At 42.1% G+C, this 27,629-nt stretch overlaps 3 protein-coding genes across 6 annotated transcripts in view; all 3 read left to right on the top strand.

Annotated features, from left to right (window-relative positions):
- Positions 1 to 5,826, top strand: part of LOC136864600 (juvenile hormone esterase) — a 48,496-nt gene extending 42,670 nt beyond the window's left edge. The window contains exon 2 of the mRNA XM_067141822.2: positions 2,656 to 5,826. Coding sequence (XP_066997923.2) covers positions 2,705 to 4,372 — 1,668 coding nt within the window. The 5' untranslated portion in view covers positions 2,656 to 2,704 and the 3' untranslated portion in view covers positions 4,373 to 5,826. The remainder of the gene's footprint in view (positions 1 to 2,655) is intronic.
- FER (tyrosine-protein kinase Fer) overlaps positions 1 to 27,629 on the top strand; it is a 751,747-nt gene that overhangs the window by 547,048 nt on the left and 177,070 nt on the right. The window lies entirely within an intron of this gene.
- On the top strand, positions 13,882 to 27,275 carry LOC136864604 (juvenile hormone esterase). Its single transcript, XM_067141836.2, has 2 exons — positions 13,882 to 14,005; positions 25,332 to 27,275. Exon 2 carries the CDS (start codon positions 25,351 to 25,353, stop codon positions 27,052 to 27,054), a length of 1,704 nt encoding a protein of 567 aa, XP_066997937.2. The 5' UTR covers positions 13,882 to 14,005; positions 25,332 to 25,350; the 3' UTR covers positions 27,055 to 27,275.

Consider the following 27,629-nt stretch of genomic DNA (forward strand, 5'->3'; position numbering starts at 1 on the left):
TGAAGTGAGTGAATGAAATGGCTGGTCGTTTGACTCCTACCGGCTATTCAGTGACAGAGTTGCCAGTGTGTTTTGATGCAAGTGTAATGGACTAGTATAACTTGGAAACAATTTTCTAACCCATGGGTAAATAACGAAAATATCGAGCTCGATTATTATTATTATTATTATTATTATTATTATTATTATTATTATTATTATTATTATTGATACGGAAATACCGTGGAGCTTGGAGGTGTAAGAAGGTGCGTGCGTGAATGGTGGATAGATAAGAGATCAAAAAATCTTATAAAACTCTAAAATTTGAAATTTTATTTCTTTCCTTCTTTCTTCTCCTTTCAGAATTTTAACTTTGTTAAACAATAACACACAATAGTTGGACAGACATAAGGGGAGCTCTACAGCTCTATAAACAATAATTATTTGAAATCAGGTGCAATAAAGAGATGAGTTAGGTAGCTCAACGTTACGCTGTTACCAAGAACACTACTGCCCCAATCAGTTACAAGTTAGGAGACGGGGCTCCAGAATTTACAACGCTTCAATAGAGCATCTTTGCTCCACACAATTGATTAGGAGACTACTCTCCAAATTTTACAAGATTCCAGCCTCTCAGATGCACAGTTTATCTTGTACATTAGGTAAAATATAACCAGATTCCACTGTCTTCTACTCGCTCGACAGTCTAAGTTACATTTAAATAGGAAATGAATTAAGACTTTAACAGAGGCAATAAGTGCCCATTCTACATGGCCTTAGTGAAAAAGCAAATGTTAAGTTATTGGCCGTAAACCAAAATGTTAGGAGGCGAACTCTTGCACTCCTTTGAAGTCTACTTGAAAATTCTTAAAACCCTATGTGGGCTTATGGCCCAAAGTTACAGAGGCTAAGCCTATACTACGGAGGGGACTAGATGGAGAAAAAAAATTAAATTACAAAAAGGAAAAGGTATATTTTAAAGTTTACGAAATTATAGTCACCCTAATGCCAAGTTGAATAGGATTTAAAAGAGGTTTCACACGCTTTATTCCCTAAGTTAGACTAAGGTCTTTAGACTTGTTTGAAAATTTACATAGAAAAATTGAAGTTTACATTCCGAAATAATTTTGAAGCCTTCTCCTCAAACTAGCTTACAGAGGCTATTACATGATTACACGATGTCTGCCATTACCTTGATCTGGTGGGCCTTCCGGGAATGGGCGAGGCTAGCCCCCTGCCTCCTCTACGAGCACACTCTACTTGTTGACTGGAGCGATCGAAAGACATGGCCCAAAAGGCCCCAGCTTTTATAGCGGAGAGGAAGGTTCCAGAATTCTCTGGGTCGAAGCCCTCTTCACACCCCCAAACACTATTGGTTGATTAATTAAATGTACAAAATTGGTCGAAAATTTAGAAGAAGGAAGGGATAGCAGTGCTAGTAACCTAAGAACACAAAAAAAGAATTTACAACATTTGAGTTCTGAAAACCTCGAAATTACAAATTTCTCTTAAAATTAATTGTTCATCTTCCCACCAGAGGGGGCACACAAATCGACAGTAGAGATATCTGACGATAACCCTTCAAACTTCTTCCACTACACAGTTTGAAGTACACGATACAGATAGCCTTTCTAAAAGGCGCTCACTTTAAATGCACGGAGCGGGTGTACCTCCGGTCTCTATGTAAAATGAAATGTGGTCTGTCTGTATTTCTACTTTCCGAAACATCACTTCTAAGCCACTGGATGGAATTTAATAGAATTTTGTACAAACATTCTCAAAGGGATCTGTCGCATGACTACGTTTCATTTCAGAATTTCAGAATACAGAACTAAAATATATTATTTTCGAAATTGCTTGCAAAAAATCGCGTAATAGTTTACTCCCTAGCCAAGTACCATGTGAACATAACAGTGGCACTAGTTTATTGATATGAAAGCGATATAGCCGACATATTGATAGTCCGTGGTTTACGAGCTTACTTCCAGACCAGATACCAATGTTACGTAAGTATAGCAATGATTATATTTTGCTACTGGTAGCCTATTTGTTTTACGTCGCACCGACACAGATTTTATGGCAACAGTTGGATGGGACAAGTGTAGCATTCGGAAGGAATGACCGTGGCCTCAATTAAGGTTCAGTCCCTTCCTTTGCCCGGTGTGAAAATGGGAAACCTCTGAAAACCGCCTTCAATTCTGCCGACAAATGCAGGCTAACAGATACGTTTGTAACTTTGCTAGATTCCCTGATGCCATGTGATGTTCCAATTGAAAATTCCACCGTGATTAGTACTACTACTGAGCTGTTTAGGCGTGCCTCGTAGACGGTGACGCCGCCTCTCAGGCCAGGAAATTCGTGGTTGTAATGGAGAGCCATGGTAGAGCCGTGGCCATCCGTCCTCTGCTCGGTTGGTCGGCCCGAGTGCAGAACTGTCGGACCACTGACCATCCATGGCCACATGTAGATCGAATCTACTATGCAGGCGCCGTGATTCTAACCGAAGACTCTCGGCTTGGGAACCGAGTGTCTAGCCCACAACGCCAGCAAGCTTCCTAGCACCCGTAACTGCAATCATGTTCTAAAGATAGTCCCTGTGATAAAGACAAAAATATTGCTCTCTGTGATCAGGCTATTGTATTTCCTTGTTTTCTATTATTTTGCGTATCATTTCAGATTCTTCAAACTGTGACAAGTGCTTGTGGATTGTGTTTATCGTCTGAGAATGCTGCAGCTACCTGCCTTCTGTACCTTGTTGCTGCTGGTGGTGGTGGTAAGCGCGACACATGATGAAATCGTAAGGATTACTGAGGGACACGTACAAGGATCTAAGATGGTCTCCTTCCGTGGTCGAGAATTCCGTGCCTTCAGAGGGATACCCTACGCCGAGCCTCCTACAGGAACTCGACGTTTCAAACCTCCTCAACCAAAATCGCCTTGGACTGGAATTCTCAATGCAACAGTTGAAGGCTCAGTTTGTTCTCAAATGGACCTGGCTACAGAGATGTATGTTGGCGATGAGGATTGTTTGTTCCTTAATGTTTACGCTCACAAGAATGCTAGGAGAAACCCTGTTATTGTGTGGGTACACGGCGGAGGCTTCATTGAAGGGCACGGTGGAGTTAGTCTTACTGGTCCTCAATACCTTTTGGACCACGATATTATATTAGTGACGTTCAACTATCGTCTGGGACCACTCGGCTTCCTAAGTACTGGAGATTCCGCTTTACCCGGTAACTATGGACTCAAAGATGCCGTGGAGGTGTTGCGGTGGGTTCAAAGAAATATTGAGTCATTTGGTGGTAATCGTAATTTAGTGACGGTTTATGGATACAGCTCAGGGGCTGCAAATGCACAAAGTTTGACCATGTCTCAATTAACGAAAGGTTTATTTCATCGCGTTATTTATGAAAGTGGCTCAGCTCTGCATCATTGGGCTTTGAAGTCTTCACCGATACAGGAAGCACGTCAAGTTGCCAAGTTAATTGGATGTCCATCTATCGACTCCTCCAGAGGCATTGCAGAGTGTGTGGCTTCTGCATCTGCTAAAGAATTAGTAGAAACGCTGTATAGTTTTCCTTACTGGGCTGTCAAGTACCCACACCCATACGGTCTGGTCGTAGAATTTCAAGATGATGATTCAGACCCTCCATTTTTGACTGAACCCCCTTTAGAAGTTCTCCGTAAGGGACATGCCCTAAAAGTTCCTGCCATGACTGGAAGTACCTCTGCGGAGAGTATAGACGTACCGGCTGTGGTAATTAAGAGCGATGAATTAATGAAGGAACTCGACAACAATTTTGATCAGATTGTATTGAGCAGTTTCATTCCTGGTAATATTTCTGACGAAGTTGTTCGTAAAGTGAAGGATTTCTATTTCCATGGGATGTCCCCTAAGGAAGCTACTTTGGAACAATTAGTGCAGTTATTTTCTGATACTACGTTCAATTATAATTTATATCAATCCGCTTTAGCGTTTGCTGCAGCGACAGATATGCCTGTATACATGTATTTGTTCTCGTTTCGAGGACGTCTCGGCTCAGTTGTGACCGAAAAAGATAGTCCAACTCATCTAGGAGTGGCCCATGCGGACGATCTTTTCTATATCTTTGGCAGAGGAGTAGACTTCCCAGGTGGTCAACCAAATTCAGAAGAGACGCAGACCATAATGCGAGTGACCAAAATGTTGGCCGATTTTGCATTGACAGGTGATCCTACACCAATAACAAGTGATTTAATTCCGGTGAAATGGCTTCCCTTGCTTGGAGACGGAAAACCGTTTCGTTACCTGGAGATAAACAAGGAACTAACGATGCATTCTGGTCCTATTTTCCCTGAAAGGATGGCTTTTTGGGATAATTTACTTGGGAAACGAAAGCGGGATGAATTATGAGGAATTTTACACTGGAGTAGTTTCTGGTAACGTTTAAAGTTTATAGTAACCTGTAGCTTAGGATAAAATAGTGAGGTTCTTTGGTAGTAGAGTTGTATTGAAATATTGTTCAAAATCGAATAATTTCCTTGTTTTGAGCATTATAATTTGCTGTAGTGGATGTTTCAGTCACATGCCCATTCGAAGAGAAAAATGATATAGGAAATGACGCTTGTTACTCAGTTCTGTCATAATTTTCGACTATGATCGTGTATCGTGTGTTCGATAATACGCACAATTTCACTTGGCCATTTTTAAGGCCATGGCACGCAGCACAACCGGACATTTTACGTCATCAAAGGTTGATAGCAAGTTACTGACGAAAGGCATTCTTATAATCTTATCATGATCTTTCTTTCTGCTGCCTCTACCAACGTACCAGCAAAGAACTTACCCCTGTACTAAAGATTTTTATTGTACCTTATCCATAACCTTGTATAAACATTTGTTCACCACCAAAATCGACCCCTATCAAAGCTTCGTGTGATTTCAATTTCCGTACACACTTGCCAGCAACCAACTGCAACTGCGACCCTTCACACTTCTCTTACGCCAACATAACCTCTACTAAGGGCAACTGTGACATTTCCTCTATCGTGCCAATCACTGTATTATATTAGTTTACCTAGCATAGCAAACACTTGGAGGTCTCCATGACTGAAGCGCGGAAAACCAAGAATGAAAGATATAATTCGTACACTCGGTTAACGTAGACATCTGGTGTGCCATATTGATAGAGGTCTCTTATTAAGTACATTAACGACCTCCACCCTCCGTCAGTTGTATTTATTATGCATCGTCTGATAACTTGCATTTTCCCATTTGTTTCAAATAGCTATAATGACGCTGGGATAGGTAAGGTTTTAGATTGGGAAGGAAGCGGCCTTGACCTGGATTAATGCACAGCCCTGGCATTTTTCTGATCTGTAAGCTCTATTTTGCTCTGGCATCTACCAAGAAACAGATAGAAAAATACTGCATCCATCAAGAAATAGCCAAGGGCGTTTCATTTTTATCGTCAGTTATTTTGCAAAGCTCTTTCATCATAATTTGTTCAGAACGTTTAGAATATTCTTTTTAAGTTAAAAATGACAGGGTATGGTGACCTGTTAGTTTGCATTCGGGAGATGGTGTGTTCAAACCCCACTGTCGGCAGCTCTGAATAAGATTTTCCGTGGTTTCCCATTTTCACACCAGGAAAATGCTGGGGCTGTACCTTAATTGATTAAGGCCACTTCCTAATCCTAGCCTGGTCCTATCCCATTATCGTCAACAATTACAATTGGCTTTACGTCCCACTGACACAGATAGGTCTTATGGCGACGATGGGATAGGAAATGGCTAGGAGTGGGAAGGAAACGGCCGTGGCATTAATTGAGGTACAATCCCAGCATTTGCCTGGTGTGGAAATGGGAAAACCATCTTCAGGACTGCCGACAGTGGGGATCGAACTCACTACCTCCCGAATACTGGATACTGGCCGCACTCAAGCGACTGCAGCTATCGAGCTCGGTACCCATTATCGTCAGAAGATCTGTCTGCTTACCTTAGATGTTTATAAATAACTGCTGTAAATAAAGACTGATATGATAAAGTTGTGCTTCTTTTTCCTTTTACAAATAAAGTTATACACTCCTTAGTTTTAAGTCTGCAGAGGAGGTAGTTATTGTTTGACTGCGACTAACTGGTCCGAACTGGTAAGTGATTCTCTGTAAAGATCCGTTTCCTCATGTTCTTCGTGTTACAGTAAGTTGGTCATTATCAGTACAAAGGGTGATACTAACGCCGTTGCGGAATTATTTGATAAGATAATAAGCTGTGTGGGGAACAACTTACAAAGGCCCTGGGTATCTGTATGTGCACCTATCTCCGAAGAGATAGGTGGTATGTGGGGTACCGATACCGGTGCGCTCCTGGCGCTCCTCTGTCGGTCATGTATGTGTGCGTTCTTAATTTAGATGTTTTGTGTTTTAATACGTTTTGTGAGTTTTGTTTCAGTTTGATATGAAAAATCTTGTGTTAATTTGCTCTTATGTGAAGTGTGACCAGGGGTGGCATGACATTCATGACATGACTGGCACGGCATTTTAGTGTATGCGATGTGGTATGGTTGACCACGCCTTATGTTGCGTATGTGAGTTAGCAACGGCTGCATCGCGAAAAATTGCGTCTCATTATTCACTCAAATTTGGAATTTAAATACAAATAAATTTGACGGATGTAATTTGTAAGCATCGTTAATGGCAGCATATGTTTGTTTATAATGCACCCGCCTCGGTTTCCGAGTGTTCCAGTGCTTTTATTAAAGCTTTAGAGAGTGAGGTGCTTTTAATGCAGTTTTAGGAAGTGAGGACATGTTTTTTAGGTTGGCTGGGTGGGGGTGGGGTTTGCTTGGTGACTGTTTAGGATATTATGAGTTGTCTGCTTGGCATGGTGAATGGGGGGGTTCTGGTTTTGGGTCGATAGGAGGTTGAGTAGGAGTAAATTTAGGATGGTTATTGGGCTGGTAGGTGCGGGGTCCGGGGTTCGAGGGAGGTTGGGTGTTAAGGTTTAGAAGTGGGGGGGGGGGGGTTAGGGTTTGAATGTAAGTATTTTGCGCGTCTGTAGTGGTCCTTCACTGTCTTTTTAATGAAGGGGAAACCAGGGAATGAAGCGGCATCACTGCCTTGGCAGTTTGCGCACCTCGGCTGGTCCTGCAGTACCGTGCAATCAGTGTGGCGACCGCCACATCTGTTGCAGCGAGTAGCTTCTGAGCATGTAGCTGCAGAGTGGTGTAATAGAAGGCAGTTGAAGCACTGTGTGACAAGGGTGGGGCGGAGTGGGTCTTGGGTTCGAGTCTCTGTTGTGATGGTGTTGTGTGTTGGTGCTCTTTTAGTCCTGGGAGCAGACGTAAAAAGCCTGCGTGTACTTGTTTACTGTGTCCTTGCCCGGTTGTGAGACTAATGAGATCTCAGTACCGGGTTCGGTTTCAGGTAGGGGGAAAGGGGGGAAATGAGAGGTGCATCTGTTATCGTGTCATCTGTTTGGGGAACAACTTATAAAGGGACGTTATTGTAGCGGGTCATCTCAGTTTACCAAATGTTAATTGGGAAGATAATGCAAATGACAGAAAGCATGACTAACATATAGTAAATAAGTTAATGTGGGAAGTGATGGAACAAGCTAGAGGGAATAATAATAATAATAATAATAATAACAATAATAATAATAATAATAATAATAATAATAATAATAATAATAATAATAATAATCGTATGGCCTCAGCTACTGTGTGCAGACATTTCGATTTGACGCCATCTGGCTGTCTGCTCGTCAATTTCGACGTTCCGTTTTACTCTAGGCCCACTAGATTTCAGACCGTGTAAACCGAAACTCTCTTTGGCGTCTATGGCTGAGATTTAATTAATTTTGTCAGGTAAACACCAAATGTGTCACCAGAGATCTTTTACATGCCGACATCGTACGACACGGAGTGTCGAATGGACTTTTTTTTCCGCCCTTCAAAAATCCGACTACCTCTGCCGGGTTTGAACCCGCTATCTTGGGATCTGGAAGCCGACACTCTACCACTGATCCACAGAGGCAGCTAGCTAGAGGGAAATATATTCTAGACGTGGTGCTGATAAAATCTGAAGAGCTCTATAGAGAAACTGAAGTTAGAGATGACATAAGTGATCACGAAGCTGGGTTTTTTTCGTTGCTGCAAAAAAATTCGCTGGCCCTGCGGTGTAGGAGTAGCGTACTTGCCTCTTACCCAAAAGGTCCCGGGTTCGATTCCCGGCCAGGTCAGCGATCTTTACCCGGATCTGAAGGCTGGTTCGATATCCATTCAACCTACGTGATTACAATTGAGGACCTAATATGGAAAAGGGTGAGAGTGCCAAAAACATTTTTTCCAGTAAAAGCCAATAATAGAGTTCTCTTGCAAACTGGCACTTCACCCTTCTCTGCCAAATGAAACCACGAATAATAATTACCTACCGCCTTCGAAGCGCAAGTATACTACATCAAATAAATTTGATATCATTACATAACAATATTTAGCTTTTTAAAATGTTCATTTCTTGAATGAAGTGGCTCAGAAATTGGACTGTGGCTGTACCTGTTGAACTTCCTACCAACTAAAATAATGACCTTGGGCACATGTACCCTTTACCACTATATGCGGCATGGCTAATGTGTCCAGTTGTTTAAAAAAAAAACACTTTTTTTCATATTTTGGCACTTTCACCCTTTTCCATTGTTGGTCCTCAATTGAAGACGATGATATAGCTGCCTCGGTCTAGAAAGCCAAGAATAACGTCGTCTTGCTGACCACATGGCACCTCGTAATCTAAAGGCCTTCGGGGCTGTTGCGCCATTGGGGCTTCGGAGGGGGTGGGAGGGACAAATGAATGTGATAGAAAGGAGGACTGTAACACTAGTGCGCGCTTTCTTCAACAAATGTGATCTGTTAACACTGCTGTTAAGAAGACTTAACACACAGTTTAAGGAAATGACCGTCTCATCATGAATTTTTAACATTAACAAATTGTTAATACTTGCGTTAAATTAACATGACACCAGCTCTGTGACAGCTGTTAAAATACCAAAATAAATGGTCCGTTATTGGACATTAAAGCTGTTAAAATTTCAAAATGGCATCATCTAAAAGACGTATGTTTTACTGTTGTATGAAGACTGTCTATAAACTGAAGAAGGCAAAGGACGACCCGTACCAAGATAAAAACGACTTTTTAGAGTTGTCAGAAGAAAGTTTTCTACAAATATATCGCATTACCAAAGCCATAATGAGCAACGTACGGAACTAGAAGAAACTGAAAATAGCCGAGGTTAGAGTTTCACACACATATAGAAACTAATCAGTTTCTCCTGTGTGGCAGGCAGTTCCTTTTAGTTCCTAGATGTTATGCTTCAGACTCTTTTCATGCCTAACTGTAGGCGACTACGTTTATCTGTGCAAAGCAAGAGTGTGTAGAATTTTGCAAAGAGTTTCTTCTAAAGCTAGGCAAGGCATTGCATTGTTTTCCCCGCAGAAAAGGAATTCCCGAAAATCCATTCAAGACATATCTATATCACATTTTCCTAGTGTTTTCCTAGATTGCATTGCTATAAGAATCTATTGATCATTGTGATATAACGATCCGGGTTTTTTTTTCATTTTTCCAGCACACACGCATATTTTCATTTAAAAACTATAAAAACGTTTATCTCTATTCATTACACTAACGTTTTTGTTACTTTTTCAGGGTCTCCATTAACCATAACCTATATTCAAATTATGACAAAATACGATTCCAATATACCGCTCTGAGTTACTGTACGGTTGGTGACTTACCTTTTTTTTTCTATTTGTTTTTTACGTCACACCGACACAGATAGATCTTATGGTGACGATGGGATGGGAAATGCCTAGGAGTGAGAAGGAAGCAGCCGTGGCCTTAATTAAGGTACAGCCCCAGCATTTGCCTGGTGTGAAAATGGGAAACCACGGAAAACCATCTTCAGGGCTGCCGACAGTGGGGTCCGAACCCACTATCTCGCGAATACTAGATATTGGGCGCACTTAAGCGACTGCAGCTATCGAGCTCGGTGACTTACCTTTAGCGTTTCACCAAGTCGCAGCAAAAAATAATCAATTTTAATTAAGAACCCTATTATTAGGCCTACCACTCTGTTTTTGGAGTTGTAGGACCCCTTTGCACGATTTCCGTAATAGTTTTCCTGTCAAGTTAAAAATTTTAGCTGTCTCCGAAATATCGCCCTCGTCTACGTTCGTAAAAGGTAACTGCACTTAGCGGTGTTAAATGCACAACACCACGCGCGACACTTGGTGACACTCACCATGACACCGAAAGTCACTGTCAACCATCCTGGGCGACTTTGGCGTTGAAGTGCTGCAGGCAAAACGCGGCGTAAATCGGAAACACTGAAGACGTTTTGGTATGTACTATGTAAATGCTAGATGTTTTCATATCTTTACGGAAATCTGGTGGATTTATATTGTTGATAGAAGTACATATTATATAATAACTAGTAAGTAACAGAGTTCGGAAATAATGCCGGGCTGAGGTGGCTCAGACGGTTGAGACACTGGTCTTCTGACCCCAACTTGGCAGGTTCGATCCTGGCTCAGTCCGGTGGTATTTAAAGGTGCTCAGATACGTCAGCCTCGTGTCGGTAGATTTACTGGCACGTAAAAAAACTCCTGCGGGACTAAATTCCGGCACCTCGGCGTCTCCGAAAACCGAAAAAGTAGTTAGTGGGACGTAAAGCCTATAACATTAATTATTATTCGGAAGTAATTGAGTAAAAGTAATCGAATTAATTGTAATGAATCCTTTTTTTAGTAATTTTTACTTTTCACAAAATGTAATTCTTACTTTAATTTATTTCTTGAAATACGATTGTGATCGCTACATTCTAGTAATTGACATACATCGCATCGAGAGCCTGAGCACCCGCAAGACTATCACATCAGGGGTATAAAGCCAAGAATACGCCACGCACTCGTTCATTTACTCGCAAGTTGTGTCACTGATTGAGATTTAGATAATCGCGAACTACGTGAGGTTGCACATGGTGGATAATGGAACCGGAAGAAACATATGACTGCGAAAGTTTCAAGGAATTGCCACTCCCCTGTTTGAATAAATATATTGGACTAGCTGTTGTACCCTTGCTCTTTTCTATTTAGAAATTAATAACATGTCAGAGGCAATGTAGGTTGAGTCGATTGCCACGCGGGGGGAGCGGGCTTCGCCCCCTCCCCCGAATAAAAAAGTTGTACCCGTCGTTGGCGGGACAGTCATAAAGCTACCTGCGACCATTATTCTGGAATGCTGTTTCTACTCGGGACACAGCAGTAATCCCATATATCGGAAATGAGTGGCATCAAGAGAGACAAATCACATCACAACAGTGGTGAATGTAATATTATTGATGATCAGTTTTATGAGCTTTCGATAGTGTAGGCCATCACATTTATTTTCTTCCGGCTGTGGGATATTAGGGATCCCATGTAAAGGGAGTCCTTCCTTCCTTCCTTCCTTCCTTCCTTCCTTCCTTCCTTCCTTCCTTCCTTCCTTCCTTCCTTCCTTCCTTCCTTCCTTCCTTCCACTCCCTCGTGTCTTTTTCTTCAAACGATCGTTCCGTTTACGATTTTTTCTCATTTTTTATAATCATCGTCACATTTTCCCTTGTCGATACGGACCGATGACCACGCGGTTTCACACTTTAAGACAATCATAACATTAAACTATCGACAGTTAACACTATTGAGCAATATTTCCATGTTAGCAATGCTCGGCGTCGATATGGACTAAGCACCAAAAGTCTAAATTAATGAATTATATTATTATAGTCGGTAAGGTAAAACTGTATAAGACATAAATGATTGGAACTTGTATTGTCGATAATTTTTGTTACGGTATGTAATACTTTTCGATAGGATCAATAAAATAGGTATTTAAAAATGGGCACCTTCCCCTAAACTACCATTTCATGCAGCGTGAATAAAAATTATTTATAACCTAGACTGTAGCATCTCATTCTCGGACTTTGCATACCGATTTTCATGAAAACAAAATGAAATGGCGTATGGCTTTTAGTGCTGGGAGTGTCCGAGGACATGTTCGGCTCACCAGGTGCAAGTCTTTTGGTTTGATGCCGGTAGGCGACCTGCACGTGTGGTGAGGATGAAATGATGATGAAGATGACACATACACCCAGCCTCCATAGCAGCGGAATTAACCTACGATGGTTAAAATCCCCGACCCTGCCGGGAATCGAACCCAGGACCCCTGTGACCAAAGGCCAGCACGCTAACCATTTAGCTATGGAGCCGGACACCGATTTTCATTAAATTCTGTTCACCCATTTTCTCGCGGTTCGACGTTGATACGGAAAATCGAAATTCATGAACGTCTTTTATCATAGCCGGTACGATAAAAACGTATTAGTCATAAATCATAGGAAATTTAATTATATAATAACTTTAGTTATGTAGTATGTTCAGAATTACATTTTAGGCCTTCCCCTAAACTACCATTTCACTCAGCGCAAATACAATTATTTATAGCCTAGATTATAGTGCCTCATTCCCCAACTTTAGAAACCAATTTTCATTAAATTTATTTCAGCCATTTTTTTTCGTGATGCCCGTACGTACATACAGAGATGGCGGAAAACTAAAAAGTGCATTCCTTGACCAAAAATATGGCTTCCGATTGAGATAGCTAAATAAAATTCTGGAAACTCAATCGTCAAAAATTACCAGTGTTTCGCCCCAGTGCGACATGGGCTCATCAGTTGGATACCGCACCTTCCCAAGACCCTGGCCGACTAGCTCGCCGGTAGTGACACCACTGGAATTTCCTTGTTATTGTGGGCACGACCGATACAGAAATATCATTCTGTTTAGATTCTGAGCAATGTACAGACAAAACTCTTATTTTTTTAAATATATATTAGTTGGTCCTCAAAGTAATGAGAACATGAGGGTGAAATGCAAACTTTGTTTGGGAACAATTTTTTTGAAAGTTTCAAGGTACGATGCTTACTATCACTCAGTGACGACAGCCACTTAACGTCTCTGTGTTAAAAAGAACGACACGAAATGAAGGAATATATTTTCCTTGCAAATGTTGTTATTATTCCAGCCCCCATGTGAAGAGAAAGTCTGTGCTTTCCTACAGACTATAATTTTGAAAAGTAATTGTAACTGTAATTGTAAGGATTATTTGCTGAAAAAGTAATTTGAAATTGTAATTGAGTAAAAATAATTCTCAGGTAACTGTAATTCAGTCCGGCCCCGCGGTGTAGGGCGCAACGCGTCCGCCTGGCACCCGGCGGCCTCGGGTTCGATTCCCAGCCGGGTCAGGCGTTTTAAATACATACATTATCATTTTATACTGTTATGCCATTCAGCGTTCAGTCTGCAAGCCTCTGTGAATTAACTAAACGTCGTAATGATTAATATCCCTGGCCTGGGGACTGGGTGTTTGTGACGTCCTTAATCTTCCTTTCCTCACACACAAGATTCCACACTACCGCCCTTCCAATTACACGCAGGCTCATACAATATGGTGCCAGTAGGGGCGAAAGATCCGTATGGGTCGACGCCCCGGAAAAAAACAAACTATAATTCAGCCCCGTTGCATTTATTTTGTATTTTTTCCATCACTGATACTTAATAATATACGTAATTTCTGTTTTTCTGTTTGTTACAACATCGGCAACGTCTCTGCTTTCTTTCTATCAAGGCCAGGCCGAGTAGCAGAGTTCACCTCAACGAGTGATTCCCCTTGGAAATCCCAACTGATGCATATCAGATCATTCTGCTTTGTTATTCGTTCCTTCCTGGAATAGTTACCGCTACCTGGAAGTGACTTACATTGTAACCAGCGACTTCCTTTCAGACCGATAGCCTACTTAAGTGAATGTTCGTTGCTGAGAGCTTCAGAGCTCGTGTTCAAGGGGACCAAGTTGTGTGACTGCATCCAACTAACCTGTGTTCTTAGTTCCACGTTATGTATCTCGGCTAGGGATTAAACTAGTCCTACCTGAATGAAAACAGGTTACTGTATTGGTACAGTAAGTATTATTTATTTATTTATTTATTTATTTATTTATTTATTTATTTATTTATTTATTTATTTATTTATTTATTTATTTATTTATTTATTTATTTATTTATTTATTTATTTATTTATTTATTTATTTATTGCCTTGGAGAAACATTTGTTTATTGCATAGCAAAGCCAAGCCATCACTGTACTGCCCGTGAAAGCCTTTGGAGGAGTGTAAAGTAAAAAGGTCCACTATCTGTAACCTCGGCACCAAGTGTGATAGAGTCGTCAGCCCTTTGCCCGACCACTTTTGCCCCCTGGGAATTTATCTGGTACTCATTTTTAACGTAGGCTGAGTGAACCTGAGGGTTATATGCCGCTCCAGAAATGGACACTTCTTTTTGTTTTTCGACTTCCTGACGGGGAATCGAACCCAAGTCCTTCCAGGTGTACGGAACACCCCTTTACCGCCTCTGCTACGCAGCCCCTTCTTTACTGCATATACCTCCGATTCTTAAATTTTGTCAATGGGCACTCACATTCTGATATTGGTAACATAAATAACTTCCAAGTTGAGTATTTCAAATTATGGAGATTTTTGTGCTATTTGTTTTACGTCGCACCGACACAGATAAGTCTTATGGCGACGATGGGACAGGAAAGGGCTAGGAATGGGAAGGAAGCGGCCGTGGCCTTGATTAAGGTATAGCCCCAGCATTTGCCTGGTGTGAAAATGGGAAACCACGAAAAACCATCCTGAGGGCTGCGGACAGTGGGGTTCGAACCCACTATCTCTCGATACTGGCGGCACTTATGTATTGCTTAATTTCTCCAGTCGCCGGGTCACAGTCACTACGGTTTCCTGCCGTTCCATTTCTGTTATTATTTCCCGTTTTCGGCAACATGATCCCGAACTTGCCGATTCTGAATCTGTTTTGAATAAGGCAATCATTCACTTATTTTCACCTGCGTTACACTGTAATATCGAGTCTATACTCTAGTACAGGGCCTCTCAAACGCCCAAAATCTCATGCGTGCAAATCGAGGCGCAGAGACTCCGTGCACTATGCATCGGTCCGACTCGGCTTGACTCGGATGGTATAGTGTGCTGAGAGCGACAGTGCGTTCGGTGATAGACGGCTTATTTATAAGTGAAATAGATAAACACAAGACAACACCATACTAATCGAGCAACGTGTTTCGAAGAAAGCAAAGACTTCCGAACCGAAAGTCCATTTCAATCGAACTGGGAACTTTCGTTTTTTTTTTTTTTGTTTTTTTTGGTCTGTCGTGATGATAAAGCCAAATGCTTAATCCGTGGGACAATAATTATGTGATAAGTTAATCAAAAAAATATATTTTCCAATACAAAGTCTTTGCTCAAATTCTACGAGAATTTGTCGAAGGAAAATTTTCCTAAGCTGCATCGACAAGCAGCTAAGATTGTTTCTATGTTTGGTTCCACGTGCGTTGTGAAAGGTATTTTTTCCTGTTTTTACTTGTACGAAAACTAGATTGCGTGCAAGTAGGCCTATTTCTGATTGTAATTTAAAGAAGCCTCTCAGAATTGCTGTCAGCCGGTCCCTTGTTCCAGGCATAACTGGTATCATTGCTAAGATAAAGAAAAAAAAGAGCCAGAGAAAATAAATTGTCTGCTCAAACCAAATTGAATGAAGAATGTTTTAACGCCGGTAAAAAATGAAATAGTGTATGACTTTTAGTGCCGGGAGTGTCCAAGGACAAGTTCGGCTCGCCAGATGCAGGTCTTCCGATTTGACACCCGTAGGCGGCCTGCGTGTCGTGATGAGGATGAAATGATGATGAAGACGACACATACACCCAGCCCCGGTGCCAGCGAAATTAACCAGTTATGGTTAACATTCCCGACCCTGCCGGGAATCGAGCCCGGGACCCCTGTGACCAAAGGCCAGCACGCTAACCATTTAGCCATGGAGCCGGACTTAACACCGGTAACATTGTCCCATACAACAGTGTCACCGCTCACCGCAGATAAACATTTCGCAGTGAGGGGAGAAACATTGAGGAAGAAGGAGAAGCGAAGACAGGCCGAACGGGTGAGACAGGTGTAGGGGAAGAGGAGTGGGGTTTGCACTCTGGTCAACCTAGTGAAGTCGTCTCCTGTACCTTGCGCCGTGCAGTGGACAGGTGCATGCACCTGAGAGGCCCTGCCCTAGTATGTAATAAACACCACTAAAGTAACTGTCTTTGCTGGCGGATCTAGTGTTTACAGTGCACTTTGTCTTTTTGTATGGGCTACAACATCTGTTACTTTCATTGACCTGTCTTAGTCTCATCATTGCCTTTGACGACATGAAGTTGTCAGAAGTATGAGCGATGCCATTTCTTATTCATTCAGTCCCTGTTATATGTTTATAAGTGTCACTCATAGGATCGGTTGGTGCGTGCTTTTCAGTGGGCTTGGTAAACTGATAAGTACTGTAATAGCAACTTCGGTTCGGTGAGAAAAGCAACGGCAAACTACCTCACTCCTCAATCGTGTCGTCTCAAAACTTACGAGTCCAAAAACTCACGAATTCCAGGAAGAGGATTAATAAGAACAGGTTTCTCTACCAGGGCCAGTCTCAAAACTCACGAGCAGGGCCAGTTCTTTGAATGGATGAATGTCCACCCTGTTAATGATGGGATAACGAAATACTTTTAATAATCGAATAACGTCCATCCGACTATTTAAATAATCGAACGAGTTTCAAATATTCAGTTATATCGAACAGAATAATCGGATGCGTCATGGGTAATTTGTTCGGTTTTAGTGTGTCGGGTAGACAATCTATTGAAATAAGCGAATAGATGAACTCTTGCGAAAAATAGAAATACGCCTTTAAAAAAAAATGAATCTCCAAGTGTTGAAACTAAATGAGTGAATTAACTGTCTTGATCTTTAATATCTCTAAATAAAATTCCTTATTCAAGTAAATGTCGCCTTCTGGCTGCATAATGGAACCAAGCCCCAGTACTACCAACTGACAGTTTCTTTGAACTAGCTGCGGGCAATGTACCTACTTTAATTTTATGTCATCCGGCTGCATGCATAAATTGATAGTATGCTGGCCTTTGGTCCAAGGGGTCCAGGGGGTTCCGCGTTCAATTTCCGGTCGGGTCGGAGATTTTAACTTTCATTAGTCAATTCCTATGGCTCGGGGACTGGGTGTTCGTGCCGCCTTCAGCATTAGACTTCATCTTACGTCGGGCCTCATCCTCACAAATGTGCAGGTCACCTGTACGGCGTCAACTCTAAAGACCTGCACCAGACCTCCCCGAAGGCCACACGCCATTATTATAAATTTATGTGAAAGCTAAAAAATGCATTATAAGCTTTAAGACGACGCAAAATACTTTATAATAATAATAATAATAATAATAATAATAATAATAATAATAATAATAATAATACACCTTGGTCTCTTTCATTCACCAGCCATTATTCTTCCCCTGTGGTTTGGGGTGGCAGAATAACATCCACAGTATTCCCCTGCCTGTAGTACGGGAAGCGTGAGTCGCAACCTCTTCCCTCCTGGGGTCATCGCAAGCACCTACTGTCCGGAATCGTGAATTTTGAGACTCATTAGAATGTTTACGTAGTCGTGAGTTTTGATACTAATTTTAGCCCGTGAGTTTTGAAACGTAACCCTCCTCATTGCCCTAGAATGGCTCTTCAGTGACGCATAGGCCGTCTGTGACAGTTTATGGTGGAGCTGTCGAGGATCAAACCAGCCTTTGGGCTAAATACTCAACATACACTAAAGTAAATGATCCAAAACGATTTACTTACAAGAATATTGCTGTTATATAATTGCTTCAATTCGGTTAGGACTAATTGCTGTACTGTAGTTTGAATCTAATTGGTTGCGAATAATGTTTTCATTGTTGAAAGGAGGCTAAACATAAGCGGTAGTTTGATATTGTAGAACTGTAAAGTGCCGAATATTGCATGCTATTAACAGGAAGTATTATTATATTAGGTGCTTGAGCCTGGGATTGCCTACGTAGTCAGCGCCTGTGATTTATTGTTTCACGAGCCACTCGCAATCCGTCACCTGGGTGAGAAGAGATTATTGATATTCATAACATTCCTTGCCGAGTAGGATAATGAATGGGTCCGTAAGATAGAATTCACTTAAAGAATTGCTGAAGTAAGTCAGCCTCCAGTCAGTAGATTTACTGGCACATAAAATAACTCATACGGACAAAATCCCAGTACCTCCGCGTCTCTGAAAACAGTCAAAGTAGATATCATCATCATCATCGATGATATAGATGTTGATTCCCATAGGGAATCTGAAATATTTGTCCTGAATGAGTAAATTTATAATACCAATATAAATGGTCCGTTATTGGACATTATAAATTTTCCAGCTAACTCATTCTTGGTTGCCAGCGTTTCGCCCTCGTGTGCTAGGGTGGGCTCATCAGTTGGTACCTCCACGGTATGCACTAGGCAGCGTATTGGTAGGTGTGCTAGGTACCAACTGATGAGCCCACCCTAGCACACGAGGGCGAAACGCTGGCAACCAAGAATGAGTTAGCTGGAAAATTTATAATGTCCAATAACGGACCATTTATATTGGTATTATAAATTTACTCATTCAGGACAAATATTTCAGATTCCCTATGGGAATCAACATCTATATCATCTGATGGCCAAGCAGGCATCAATTTTTGGTAATGAGACAAAGTCTCTTAGTGCATTGGCACTGCCGGTGGCTCCAGTTAGCCTACGCAGTGGCCTCCACGGTATGCACTAGCCAGCGTATTGGTAGGTGTGCTAGGTACCAACTGATGAGCCCACCCTAGCACACGAGGGCGAAACGCTGGCAACCAAGAATGAGGTAGCTGGAAAATTTATAATGTCCAATAACGGACCATTTATATTGGTATCATCATCATCATCATTACTTAAATACTGGCTTAGGGACAAGGACGAGTTGCACTCATCACACATTTCGAGGAAAATGAATTGAAAGAAATCCTAATAGAGTTGATTATTCATGTTTTTTCCTCTCTTCAGTTCCAAGCGAATACTAGAATTATGCTACGTGTGTGTTAACTCTGCCATACCAGGGCTAACTGCTTGTTCACGTTCGGTGGTCTGTGATTCAAAGGAGTCTAAATCAATCATCGAGCGAATGACTGCCCAGTTTAGGCCACGAAGCTGTCAGCTTGCATTTGGGAGATAGAGTTCGAACCCCACAATCGGCAACCCTAAATATATGTTTCTGTGGTTTACCATTTCCTTACCAGGCAAATGCAGGGGTTGCACCTTAATCAAAGCCACGGTAATTTTTTTCCCACTTAGCCCGTTTCTGTCCCATTGTCGCCATAAGAACTGTCTATGTCAGTGCTACGCAAAATAAAATAATCAAGATCAGTCACCACTGATCTGCATTTAAGGCTGTCCCCCCACGTGGTGGCATATTTCCTGTCTGTTGTTAACCTATTAAGAGACATTTCTTAAATGGTTTCCAAGAGTCTGTTTATTTATCGATCATCTCCTAACCTCTTTCTATAAACAAATATAGCCTATGTCCCCACTTGCTCTCTTTAATTTCAATTTTATATTTCCTGGAAACTCCGGTCATGTTTGTCTATTAATAACAATCCACGTACCGGGCTAGTTGGCCGTGTGGTTAGGGGCGCGCAGCTGTGAGCTTGCATCCGGGATATAGTGGGTTCGAACCCCACTATCAGCAGCCCTGAAGATGGTTTCCCATTTTCACACCAGGCAAATGTTGGGGGTGTGCCTCAGTGCGACGTAAAGCAACTAGCAACTAGCAAAAAAAAAAAAAAATTAGTGTGTTACTACAGACTTGTAGGTACGGCACGGGTAACAGATATTACACTATGCTAGTCGTGATAGACAGTGCGAGCTCTCTGAAACAGATGTATTATCATTATTTAAATGTTCATTATGCAGTGTTTACAGTAACCGTCTTACTAATAAAAAGTCCGTATACAGTTGTTTAACACTTGTATAGTTATACAGTGAATAAACCCTGTATACGCGTCATATATTTTGTTGTGTTTTTTCTTACTAATAAACGTGGTATACGCATTGTATTACTATACAGAACGTATACACACGTTCCAAGTCGTAGGAATCTCTTCCTGTAGTTCACTGACGTATTTCGCACGTTCACCGCCTGCTTGTTATCTACGAGCAAAACTTTCCGGAAAGTCGCGCAGTAGCACGGCATATTGAAAAGTCAGTGGCAACACAAAGTGAGACAGCTGGAAATTGGCTTATATTTACATCAACATTTCTTCAGCTTGCTTGTGTAATGAACGCCACGAAAGAAATGAAAAAGCTAAGGAAAAGATCAAGAAATCCTAACTGGGATAGTACGGAAAACATAAGCAATTGTAATTGAATCGGTGTGTTGAAAAGGGTACACATTTCAAAATCCTTACTTTTCAGGAGAAAGGAAAAACCTTTTTGTAGCTAAAAGAAAGGTTTGATCAAAAAAATATATTAGGCATTTATACATCATATATCTGCGCATTCAACTACAAAGTATGGAAATCATATTACGTACGGTTTTCAAGTTATACAATTTTTTATGTGAAGGAATATGTCCCTTTTTATACTCAAATTTGAGAAAGATCTTTGTAGAGGCAGATAATGAATAATAAACTCGTAATTTCAAAAGTCTATTAAGCAGTAACACATTATTACACAAAAATTCGCCCAACCATCATTTCTTTTATAGTTATTCATTGTGTTTTACTTTACGAAGATGTCTAGCCTCCATAACCCCTAAATGGTGTATGTTTTCTATGTTTAAAATATCATGAAGATCATCAACGTTATCGTCCATTCCTTCAATGTTGAAATGGATAAGTCGAATATTTCACCACGATTATACACTGACTGACAGAGCAAATACAACACCAAGAAGGAGTGGTCAGAACTTTATGACAATTGCAGGGTAGACTGACGTCACTGAGGTATGCTCATGATGTGAAATGCGCCGCTGTGCTGCGCACGTAGCGAACGATAAATGGGACACGGCGTTGGCGAATGGCCCACTTCGTACCGTGATTTCTCAGCCGACAGTCATTGTAGAACGTGTTGTCGTGTGCCACAGGACACGTGTATAGCTAAGAATGCCAGGCCGCCGTCAACGGAGGCATTTCCAGCAGACAGACGACTTTACGAGGGGTATGGTGATTGGGCTGAGAAGGGCAGGTTGGTCGCTTCGTCAAATCGCAGCCGATACCCATAGGGATGTGTCCACGGTGCAGCGCCTGTGGCGAAGATAGTTGGCGCAGGGACATGTGGCACCTGCGAGGGGTCCAGGCGCAGCCCGAGTGACGTCAGCACGCGAGGATCGGCGCATCCGCCGCCAAGCGGTGGCAGCCCCGCACGCCACGTCAACCACCATTCTTCAGCATGTGCAAGACACCCTGGCTGTTCCAATATCGACCAGAACAATTTCCCGTCGATTGGTTGAAGGAGGCCTGCACTCCCGGCGTCCGCTCAGAAGACTACCATTGACTCCACAGCATAGACGTGCACGCCTGGCATGGTGCCGGGCTAGAGCGACTTGGATGAGGGAATGGCGGAACGTCGTGTTCTCCGATGAGTCACGCTTCTGTTCTGTCAGTGATAGTCACCGCAGACGAGTGTGGCGTCGGCGTGGAGAAAGGTCAAATCCGGCAATAACTGTGGAGCGCCCTACCGCTAGACAACGCAGCATCATGGTTTGGTTCGCTATTGCGTATGATTCCACGTCACCTCTAGTGCGTATTCAAGGCACGTTAAATGCCCACCGCTACGCGCAGCATGTGCTGCGGCCGGTGGCACTCCCGTACCTTCAGGGGCTGCCCAATGCTCTGTTTCAGCAGGATAATGCCCGCCCACACACTGCTCGCATCTCCCAACAAGCTCTACGAGGTGTACAGATGCTTCCGTGGCCAGCGTACTCTCCGGATCTCTCACCAATCGAGCACGTGTGGGATCTCATTGGACGCCGTTTGCAAACTCTGCCCCAGCCTCGTACGGGCGACCAACTGTGGCAAATGGTTGACAGAGAATGGAGAACCATCCCTCAGGACACCATCCGCACTCTTCTTGACTCTGTACCTCGACGTGTTTCTGCGTACATCGCCGCTCGCGGTGGTCCTACATCCTACTGAGTCGATGCCGTGCGCATTGTGTAACCTGCATATCGGTTTGAAATAAACATCAATTATTCGTCCGTGCCGTCTCTGTTTTTTCCCCAACTTTCATCCCTTTCGAACCACTCCTTCTTGGTGTTGCATTTGCTCTGTCAGTCAGTGTATTACTACAGACAGTAAATACCACGAAAATAAACTGCTCACTCGTTTCTTTTTCCGCTACTCGCTGCTATACAACGCTTATACAAGGGTCCTAGTCTGTATAAGCAGTTTAATACAGAGGAGGTTTATACACGGTTTATTAGTAACGAATTTCACATAAACGTTGTATAAACCTTGTACAAAAGTTATACACCGTTTGTTAATAAGACGGTCAGTGTGTAACTAAAGCACAATTGCCCTGCCACTTTGAAACATCGCAGTTCGAAAGTCACGGGACTTCTCGTCAGACGCAGATAGTAATTTATGCATCAGTCCGAAAAAGACACTGATACCATGATTCCATATTACTGGAAGTCAGAGCTGTTCTCTTGTCAAAAATGATAATACAATACGTTGAAAATGACCTCTCACTATCGACTTTACTGACTGGGATTCTTAAAGCCTTCACTACAGCTTCCACAAAGTGCCCGTATTCTGATTCAGGGAAAGAAGAATAGCAAGCACATCAATACATTCACTTATCTAAAAACTACCAACTAGATCCTTAAACGCTGTATATGGTTCAGGATATTGTGATGTTGAAAATTATCGTAGGATGGGAGATGGCTTACCAAATCTCCCCATTTTCACACCAGGTAATGCTGGGACTGTACCTTTATTAAGACCATGGCCACTTCCTTTCCAGTGTTCTTCGAATTATAGGATGTAACAATACTTTCAGGACACATTACTCACACGTCAAAGAAGAAAATATGTTATATGGATGTGGGTCCGGAGACTATTTCCACGTTAGAACTCATTGTCTACAACTCTACATGGTACAGACAGGAAGAGAACGTACCAGCATACCACACATGCCGTCCGTCAGCATTGATACATGCATCAACCCGCCGTTAGCATTGATACATGCATCAACCCGCCGTTAGCATTGTTACATGCATCAACCCGCCGTTAGCATTGATACATGCATCAACCCGCCGTTGGCACTGATATATGCATCAACCCGCCGTTAGCATTGATATATGCATCAACCCGCCGTCGGCACTGATACATGCATCAACCCGCCGTTAGCATTGATACATGCATCAACCCGCCGTTAGCATTGATACATGCATCAACCCGCCGTTAGCATTGATACATGCATCAACCCGCCGTTGGCACTGATATATGCATCAACCCGCCGTTGGCACTGATACATGCATCAACCCGCCGTTAGCATTGATACATGCATCAACCCGCCGTTAGCATTGATATATGCATCAACCCGCCGTTGGCACTGATATATGCATCAACCCGCCGTTAGCATTGATATATGCATCAACCCGCCGTTGGCACTGATACATGCATCAACCCACCGTCGCGCTGAATCCCAGATGCGCTGATGTATCCCTACAACGGCGGGTTCATGCATGTATCAGTGCTAACGGAGGGTTGATGCATGTATCAGTGCTAACGGCGGGTTGATGCATGTATCAGTGCTAACGGCGGGTTGATGCATGTATCAGTGCTAACGGAGGGTTGATGCATGTATCAGTGCTAACGGCGGGTTGATGCGTGTACCATTGCCAACGGAGGGCATCTTGAACATTTCATGTAAGACAGAGCTTCATGTTGTATTCTGAAACGTTCCGTTCCTGTGTATTTCCCATTATTATTATTGCACTGTGCAGAGTTGTAGAAAACAAGTTTTAACATGGAAATAAAGTGTTTTCCGGACCCTTCTCCATGTAAGATATCGATGGCTTACTTCTAAAACCTCGTATGTCCCAATGTTCTTCCTATCCATTATATTCCTTAGGACTGGTCACGCCTCCCAGCCACACATAGATATGTAGCCCGTAAGAACAATGTTCGTTGTGTTCATTTTCCTATAGTTACGTGTAGAGGAAAATGAACCTTAAATACATTATTACTGTAAGAATGCGTAAATTAGCTTGCGAACAACATCCCTACAATACGGTACGGTAAGGTCTATATTCCTTTACACACAGCTATAGGAAAATGTACACAACGAAAATTACTGTGATGGACTGCATATAAATATGTGGCTGGGAGGCGTGACCAGTCTTAAGGAATATAATGGGTAGGAAGAGCATTGGGACATACGAGGTTTTAGAAGTAAGCCATCGATATTTTCTTCTTCTACGTGTGAGGAATGTGCCCCGAAAGTTTGGTCGCACCTTATTGTTACACACTGTTTGTCTGCGCCTGTAGGATAATCACCAATAAAACTAAACAAAACAAAAGTTAATAAAAAATAACCACGGAATACCATCTAAAGGTGGGGTTGGAGCTCAATATCTCCCTAATGCAAGCTTACAGCTGCATGACCAATATCGCGTAGCGAATTATTTTGTCCGTATATCGTGTTCATCACACTAATGACTATACATTTTTGTGTGGATCTTACAGGTTTGCTTTGATGCACGTGTGATGTGTCTTCATAGAATGTATCCCAATGAAATATATTGTGGCGATAATTTAATATTTCATTTATCCTTGTGGCTTCATATAACATGTATGGAAATAGTTCATAAAGATGCAGAATTGTGAATTCATCATTCTTCGCAGCGTCGGAACTCTTCCCTCTTCCTCTTCTTATTAAGAGGCGATGGCTGCTTAGGCATATTTCCTCTTAAATCAGTACTCACCACCACCATCTGACTCCCGTCCACTTTTTTATTGTGACTTGATTCAGAATTATATTTAAAATTGTCCTTCTAGAGCTTTCCTATTCAGGGATTCTTACCTGAATCTGAGGAATGGTTCAAGGTTCACTCAGCCTACATGATTAAAATATTGACGAGCTACTTGACGGTAAGATAGTGGCCCCGGTATAGAGAGCCAAGAATAACAGCCGATAGGATTCGTCGTGCCCACCCACGTCACCTAGTAATCTGCAGGCCTTCGGGCTGAACGGCGGTCGCTTGGTTGGTTGACCCTTCAAGGCTGGTGCGCCATGTGGGTAGGGGGTGCATTATAATCTGGTTATTATAATTCTTTGTTTTGTACTATATTTCATCTCATTTCAGGTTCCTGAACTGTGACAAAATGCTTGAGGATTGCGTTTATCGTCTGAGAATGCTGCAGCTACCTGCCTTCTGTACGTTGTTGCTGCTGGTGGTGGTGGTGATGGTAACCGCAACACATGACGGTGAAATCGTAAGGATTGCTGAGGGACACGTACAAGGATCGAAGATGATCTCCTTCCGTGGTCGAGAATTCCGTGCCTTTAGAGGGATTCCTTACGCCGAGCCTCCCACAGGAACTCTGCGTTTCAAACCTCCTCAGCCAAAATCGCCTTGGTCTGGAATTTTGAATGCAACAGTTGAAGGCTCAATTTGTCCTCAGATGAACCGAGCAGAGGTGTACGTAGGCGATGAGGATTGTTTATTTCTCAATGTCTACGCTCACAAGAATGCTAGGAGAAACCCTGTTATTGTATGGGTTCACGGAGGAAGCTTCTATGCAGGACACGGTGGAATTAATATTACTGCTCCTCAGTTCCTTTTGGACCAGGATATTACATTAGTGACTTTCAACTATCGTCTGGGGCCACTCGGCTTCTTAAGCACTGGAGATTCCGCTTTACCCGGTAACTACGGACTCAAGGATGCCGTGGAGGTGTTACGGTGGATTCAAAGAAATATTGAGTCATTTGGAGGTAATCGTGATTTAGTGACTGTTTACGGTTACAGCTCTGGGGGTGCAATGGCACAAAGTTTGACCATGTCTCCATTAACGAAAGGTTTATTTCATCGCGTTATTTTTGAAAGTGGCTCAGCTCTGCATCACTGGGCTTTCAAGTCTTCACCGATACAAGAAGCACGTCAAGTAGCAAAGTTAATCGGATGTCCATCTTCCGATTCCTCTAGCGGCGTTGCAGAGTGTGTAGCTTCTGCATCTGCTAAGGAATTAGTAGAAACATTGTATAGTTTTCCGTATTGGGCTGTCAAGTTCCCAACTCCTTACGGTCTAGTCGTAGAGGTTCAAGATGATGATTCAGACCCTCCATTTTTGACTGAACCTCCTTTACAACTTCTCCGCAAGGGACATGCCCTGAAAATTCCTGCCATAACTGGAAATACCGCTGCAGAGAGTATATTCTTGGCAGCTATGATAAATAAGAGTGATGAATTAAGGAAGGAACTTGATGAACATTTTGATCGGACTGTATTGAAAAGTTTCATTCCTGGTAATATTTCTGAAGAATTTGTGCGTGAAGTGAAACAATTCTATTTTCATCGCGGGTCCGCCAAGGAAGCTACTTTGGAACAATTAATACAGTTAATTTCAGATATTACAATCAATTACAATTCATATCAATCGTCTGTAGAGTTTGCTGCTGCTACCGAAGTTTCTGTGTACATGTATTTGTTTTCGTTTCAAGGACGTGTCAGTTCAATTGTGACCGGAAATATAAATCCAACTCCTCTAGGAGTAGCGCATGGTGACGATCTTTTATATATCTTTGGTACAGGGTTAGACTTTCCAGGTGGTGGACCCAATTCGGAAGAAGCGAAGACCATAATGCGAGTGACCAAAATGTTGGCCGATTTTGCACTGAAAGGTGATCCTACACCAAAATCAAATAATTTAATACCGGTGAAGTGGCTTCCCTTACTTGAAGGGGGGAAACCATATCGATACCTGGAAATAAACGATGAGTTGACGATGCAATCTGGGCCTATTTACCCTGAAAGAATGGCCTTTTGGGATAATTTACTTGCCAAACGGAGACGGGGTGAATTATGATTAATTTTACACCGGAGTCCTCTGTGGTAAACAGTTTGAAGTTTATGGTAACCGGTGGCTTATTAGAAAATTGTGAGTTTTTTTAGTTGTAGAGTTGCACTGAAATATTGTTCAAAATATAATAGTTTTCTTTTCTTTTGTGCGTGGTAATTTGCTATTGTGCATGTTTCAACCACCGCATTTGAAGAGCAAATGTATATTAAAGAAAATGACACCTGTTACTCGATTCTGTCATTATTTTCTACTAACATCATGTATCATGTGTTTAATAGTAAGCAGAATTTCACGCTGGTGTATTAAAAGCAATGGCTCATAGCAATAGCCGGGTACTGTCACGGCTATCTCTAATCATGGCATGGCCCACACTATGTAGCAACGTCGCAGAGGGAGATTGTCACCGTCCTTTAACTACATACGGCCTGGAATAAAATCAAGACCCATCTTCTTGTATTTCAAAATAAATATGAATGATTGTTGACCTATAACATTGTCAACAATATCTTGTAAGCTGACACATCATTTTAAAAAGTCACTCAGTGAATAAATACATAAAATGCCATTAAATATACCGTATT

This window comes from Anabrus simplex, chromosome 1, assembly GCF_040414725.1.
Source record: "Anabrus simplex isolate iqAnaSimp1 chromosome 1, ASM4041472v1, whole genome shotgun sequence".
NCBI lineage: Eukaryota > Metazoa > Arthropoda > Insecta > Orthoptera > Tettigoniidae > Anabrus > Anabrus simplex.